Source organism: Salvia splendens, chromosome 12, assembly GCF_004379255.2.
Source record: "Salvia splendens isolate huo1 chromosome 12, SspV2, whole genome shotgun sequence".
In the NCBI taxonomy this organism is placed as follows: Eukaryota; Viridiplantae; Streptophyta; class Magnoliopsida; order Lamiales; family Lamiaceae; genus Salvia; species Salvia splendens.
In genome coordinates, this window is record NC_056043.1 from 25,660,327 (window position 1) to 25,666,654 (window position 6,328).

At 34.8% G+C, this 6,328-nt stretch overlaps 2 protein-coding genes across 2 annotated transcripts; one reads left to right on the plus strand and one right to left on the minus strand.

Moving 5' to 3' along the window:
• Positions 1–1,018: 1,018 nt before the first annotated feature.
• Positions 1,019–1,366, minus strand: LOC121757780 (sigma factor binding protein 1, chloroplastic-like). The gene has a single exon (XM_042153269.1). The coding sequence runs from the start codon at positions 1,364–1,366 to the stop codon at positions 1,019–1,021; it is 348 nt and encodes a 115-aa protein (XP_042009203.1).
• Positions 1,367–3,331: 1,965 nt separating this feature from the next.
• LOC121758758 (peptidyl-prolyl cis-trans isomerase CYP22) lies at positions 3,332–6,317 on the plus strand. The gene is made up of 7 exons (XM_042154153.1): positions 3,332–3,555; positions 4,000–4,023; positions 4,714–4,801; positions 5,214–5,306; positions 5,677–5,709; positions 5,901–5,957; positions 6,081–6,317. Exons 1-7 carry the CDS (start codon positions 3,386–3,388, stop codon positions 6,189–6,191), a joined length of 576 nt encoding a protein of 191 aa, XP_042010087.1. The 5' UTR covers positions 3,332–3,385; the 3' UTR covers positions 6,192–6,317.
• Positions 6,318–6,328: the final 11 nt, after the last annotated feature.

A 6,328-nucleotide genomic window follows, 5' to 3' on the forward strand; every position in this document is an offset into this window, starting at 1 on the left:
TTATAAAATTAATCAATGAAGTGTCGGATTAAGAGTAAAAAAATAGAATAATAGAAATTTTATCGAGTTTTCGGGCTAGCCTATCGGGTTTTCGGATCTGGTCCTAACGGGTTGCGGGTTAATCAGGTGCAGGCTAATCGAGTTTTAATTTTATCGGGCAAGAAATTCTCAGCCCTAACCCTATAAATTTGGCGGGCTATTCGGGCCAGCCCACATGTTAACGGGCTACACTAGAGGAAACAAGATTGATGAACAACATGCGATGTTGTCATGTATACATATGCTATTGAAAACCACTATTCTGAATTTGGGATACTAATTATTTCAATTATGAAATTGGTTTTAGATTTGTTCGGTGTTTGAAAATTGTAAAATTACAATATTTCAATGTTTTCTTAATTATCTCATCCATATACAAATCCATATATAAAATAATGTATTTTGATTATTTTAAAACAACGTAATTTGGTAAGAAAAGAAAAAAAAAAGGTAAGGAAATATAGAGAAAATAACTTGAATGAAATAACGTCTTTTTGAGCACTATCAAAAAATATCGTTTCGTATGTGGATGAGATAATTGAGAAAAAAAATAAAAGTTTACAATTTAATATTTTATTTTCAAACGTGATTAAATTACTATTACGAGAAACATATTTGAACGGTTGAGTTTATAAAAGTGAGATAATTGTGAGTTAAAGAAAGATAATTATAGTTATTTAAGGAAAGAGGACGAGAAATTATATATTCTCTCGGCCCACACAAAATGATCTCATTTGTGGATAACACAAGTATATGGAAATAATAAACCTTGAATAGTTATAACCGTTGCTTGATTGGTAAAGAGGTTAGCGAGAACGATTAGTCATTTTAATTTTTTATCGTCAATTTTGTAAGATCGGACATAAATGTTGGGAAAATAAGTTAACTAGTATATATATTCAGCTCAAGAATTAGACGCCTACTAGTTGACATGAACACACCTTAATTAATTGCAAGCATCTTAGAAAAAAAGAAAGTTTCAGATGATCAAGTCATGATAGGTCCCTAACACGTCGGCCATCTCCGGCGAGAAAATCCCGGAGAATTGGGAAGCGAAGACATCATCGACAGCCCCCTGCAGAGAATCCGACGTGTCGGAATTAGAGAGAGAGGGCGGAGGCCGGTCCGGGAGCAGCGTGCCGTCGTGGTCGCGGTAGTCGACGAGGGCGCCGCCGTCGGAATCCATGTAGGGGGCGATGTCGGAGTTTTTCCCGGTGAGCTGCTGCACCAGCGCCCGGAACCTGGCGGCGCTGGTCGTGACTTTCATGGGGCTAGAGATGTAGACTACTTTGAGTGATTGGTTGCGCTTCTTCTTCTTGTGATCCATTGTGTTGTGTGTTTAATTTGAGAGCAAAGTTAGAGATAGCATATTTATATAGTATATGGCTTGTAAGTAAGGGTTGTTTCTTGGAAGGATACTAAATATTTGAGGTGACAGGGGAAATATATATGAAGGTTGGAAAAAAGACATTCAAATATCATATGATTGGATTTCCTAGGTTTCTTGATGATTGACTTATCATTCAATGGCAGCCTTAAGTGACTGCAGTTTTCTAGCTTTGCCACAATATTCATTTGGTTGTTTATATTTACTAATATCACTTATGCAAAAGGTTGAAATCTCAACCCCATGGCCTCCCACGTCTCGACCCGACAGTATTGTGAGGGGTGTTCAATCAGAATACGCAGTGGCCCGCAAAGGGAGAGGTCATAACCCACTGTCCTGCCATAAGTCCATCTCCCAAGGTATGTTGCAACCACACGGCAATAGTGAGAATCGATCATTGTCTATTTATGCAACTTTGTCGTTTTAAGTATCATCGACGATGTCGTTCTGTTCATCGAATGTGTTATTTTTGTAGAAAACTCGATTGTCACGTCATTACTTATGTCATCCAAAATTTGACAATGAGACAATTACAAAAACGTGAAAAATGATTAATTTAATTTTTAATTTCAAAAGTTATGAGAATGATAAGAAGTTAAATTTTCAATCTTTGTCCAACGATCCAACTCAGATGCCATAATAGAAGTTCATGAAGTTCCATTCATGAAATTTATATAATGGTTACGGTTATCTATCTATTTATTTTGTTTTGTTTTGTTTTATTGTTCAAGATTATCAATAGTAAATTTTTGTAGAGGTAAGAACAAAAGATGATTTTTGTCTCTTAGGTTCAAGTCTAATACAATGAATTTGGTACATATCTATTTTTTTATTTATTGAATTAGAAGTTGTCATGTGAAATAACAAGGTGGGAAGATATTAAGTAGAGGTTGGAATTGGGTTGGGTGCATGGAATGTAGTGTGGAGGCTGCTGCAGCTGGGACTATACTCATTGACAATTTGACGTCTCATTCTCTTAAACTTGTCCAAATATTATTCGACAACTACGATTCCCAACTTTTTATCCCTCTAAACTTAAATAAATAAATATGTGTGCTTTCCTCTCTGGTTTTCGGATGAATCATGGATGTGTTGCCAAAATAACATGCCGAGTGCCCCATATATTGTGCTGATCAATAAAAACGCTTTAGTTTGAGCAGTCATTAATTGTTACACTTTCCGAGCAGAAAATGAAATGACTCTACTATTGTGAACTCTAGTCTAAACTCATTGGAGTTCCGAGCTTTGACAAGCCTAAGGAGCCCGCGTTCTTGAGACATCTGAGAGCTTATCACTATTTAATCGGTAGTTCTTCAAAGGTGTGGTTGAGATGGTCTCGACACGATAGCTTCGATGTTAAGATTGATTAAATCACTAGTGGTATTTACCGGTACCGTTAATGCCAAGTATGACAATCATTTCCTTTGTCTGATTGGGAGATCCAACAAGGATCAATCATGCGGGTGAGACGAGATGTTATATGGGATTAGGTTAGAATTTTGAAAATAATTACATAAATGAAATGATGTTGTTTTTTTAGTACTTATCATAGATAGAATTATTTTTTTTACTTTTCCATACAAATAGCACATTTATATTATTAGTAATTATTTTCTTTTTAAGGAGAGGACCTTATTCTTCATTAACAATATCTCAATTATTATTTTTTTCTATTTATATCATACTTTACCAATTATGCATTCAAACATTTGTCATCCTAAAAATTTTGCCCGCATTCCGGCTGCCACCTTAGTTTAATTTCAACAGGAATGGATGTGATAACTGCAAACTCTTAAGTTGGTTTTAAATTTGAATTTTGATACTGTACGTAAAAGTGACATAAACCAAAGCAACTTCATAATATATTAGTTACAATTATCTCATAATTTTTCAAGTTTGACCAAACATTTTTATTATATTATATCTCATGAAATTAATAGTATTTCCTAAATTAATTTGATGGCAGCGGCAGGCGGCGGAGGAGGAGCGGGAGTGGAGTGGCACCAGCGCCCGCCAAACCCTAAAAACCCAATCGTATTCTTCGATGTCACCATCGGCAACATTCCTGCTGGCCGCATCAAGATGGAGCTCTTTGCTGATATTGCCCCCAAAACCGCCGAAAATTTCCGGTTATTTTTAACCTCACCATTTTAACTGTAAAGCTTTATTCAACGCTTCAAATATTTCGAGATGATTTTGATTTTGATGTTTCTTGAACTTGTAAAATGTTGGATTTGTTTACAAGTTTAAAATAATTGAGCTTATGCTAGAATGATTGCACCATAGTGTAGTTAGGGAAGTTGAAAATTGGATTAAAATTGAAGCACGATAAGTTAGCAAGTACTACTTGATTAATTTATTCAAGTTTGTTGAAGGGGTTTGGAAGACCATATGCATTTTTTTTTTAGGTTAAAAACTGTTTATTTATGTTATTAGTATTAGTATTATACAAAGCTATATAAGTTGTTGGACAAGCTGGTGTTCCATTTCAATTTTCTTTACTTTCTTCAGTATTTTCTCTTATTTAAGTTGTTGTCCCTTTCTTACTAATGTTTGTTTTTCTTGTGTTTTAGGCAATTCTGCACGGGTGAGTACAGGTTCGTAACTCTATTTTCGTGCTAATATAATGAGTTTCTGACCTCTTTATTCTTGTACCGTTCCAGAATGTTTAAATGTTTTGTCCTTGTATCCGACACTGTTAAATTTTAGGACCAATGAGGCTACAAAATCTATAGGGTTATTGTTTCCTCCAGGCTAGGAATCTGCAACTCTTTTATACTACATGAAAAAAGACTTTACAAAATGCCATTCGGATATTATATGCGAAGATCGGTTAAAAATCTTGAGTCGTGGTAGAGTTATTGTTATAAAACTAATCCTAAGCATTGAAATGCTAAATTTTGTAGAAGAACAATATTCGTCTTCAAAGAAGTCATATAGTTTAGAGAGATTCCCTTGTATTGCAAAAACTTTTGATGGGTGAAATCCACTTTTCATTGAATATTAGGCCTTCCACTATTCTGTACTCTAAATTACAGTGAAACTTTTCTAATCCTTCTATCTGAGAGTGTGGAAGAGGCTTTGAAGTTGAATGCTGTAAATAATTTTGTAAAAAAATAGCAGGAACAACTTGCTGCTGATACTTTGGTCAATTCTTCTGTGCACTGGATTATTTTTTGTTAAACTTTGACATTTTTTTTTCATTAATTTCAATTGCATCTTGTTCCAAAGTTGACAGTTATTCTCATTTAAATTTGGCCATGTATCTTTGTTGGTTTCTTTTACAGGAAAGCTGGATTACCTGTCGGTTATAAGGGGTGTCAGTTCCATAGAGTAATCAAGGACTTCATGATACAAGCTGGTGATTTTCTTAAGGTGTCTCCTCTCTCTCATCCTATCCTGATCCCTTTAATATGCTGTTTTGAGTAGGCATTTGAACTATTAAGTTAATCGGAAAACTAATCATAAGCCAACATTCCCTTGACCATAACTTATGCACTGTTGTTTAAATCCATGTTTTTTGTGACGTCGGTATAATCTACTATCTGAGTTCAACCTATTCGCATACAAGACCTCAATCCAATCGATGAAACCACTTTGAACAACTGAAATAACTATTTTTTGCTATCAAGTTCAAACACGATAACCATTTATTCCATTGTTAAATAGTTGAATACATGAATTACTTTTAACACTTTGATATCTAGCATGATTAGAAGGGTCTTGTACATGATTTGCACATGAATTGCATATTTATTGATCAAGTTTATATGTTCTTTCTTGGCAGGGTGATGGTAGTGGCTGTGTATCAATTTATGGAAGTAAACTTGATGATGAAAATTTTATAGCTAAACACACTGGACCTGGCCTACTATCAATGGTATGATGCATTGTATTTACTTTGTAAGTTGAATTCTTTTGTGGTTAAGGTAGTGTTGTAAGTGAAAGGAACTGAAGTGTGACTTGGAAATTCTCTTTGCAATAAGTTTGTAGTATAACTTTTTGCTTAACGTGTAAATAGATTATTTCTTTTGCCTCAGGAAGCAAGTCAATTGTTTTTTACAAATGAGATGATTCTTTCTTTGTTACAGTCATCATTTATATTTCTATTGATGCTAAACCGTGTATCAAATAGTTTTATCATTGTTGTAATAAGATATTTTATTATTTTATCACTTGAATTGCCATTGTGGGATGCATAAACAAATTACTATCTCGACCTGAGTAGACTGTTCTATTGTTTTTGACAGGCTAATAGCGGGCCGAATACTAATGGTTGTCAGGTAAACATCTTTTTAGACATGTTTAAGTTTGGACAAACCATATCCAGTTATATTCTGTTCTCTCATGCAAAGTCGAACTGTAGGAATAATGTGGATGCTAAGGCCAAAAAAAATGGTCACATAGTTTTCCTAAAATGCATACTTTCCTTACTACTTACTTTTCTAAATGTGTATTTTCCTCATTATGTTAGTTCTTCATCACTTGTGCGAAGTGCGATTGGCTTGACAACAAACACGTAGTCTTCGGGGTATGTGTACTTTCATTGCTATTGTCTCATGATCTAGTTATTTATCCATTCTATCCTGCCAGCATTATTCATTAGCACAAGCTGTTGAATTTATCTCTGCTGAAAACCCTCATTCTGATGCAGCGCGTGATTGGCGATGGTCTTTTGACCGTGAGGAAGATTGAGAATGTAGCCACCGGACCCAACAACCGGCCCAAACTTGCTTGTGTCATTGCAGAATGTGGAGAGATGTAGAGTTTGATCTCTAACATTATTGTTAATTGATGTGGTAATTTGGGGATTTAATACTGGTGGCAAAGTGAACCTAGTTAACATTATTGCTCCAAAGTGCTGTTTTTAACTGTTGCAACTTGATCTCTATTCAGTGTTGG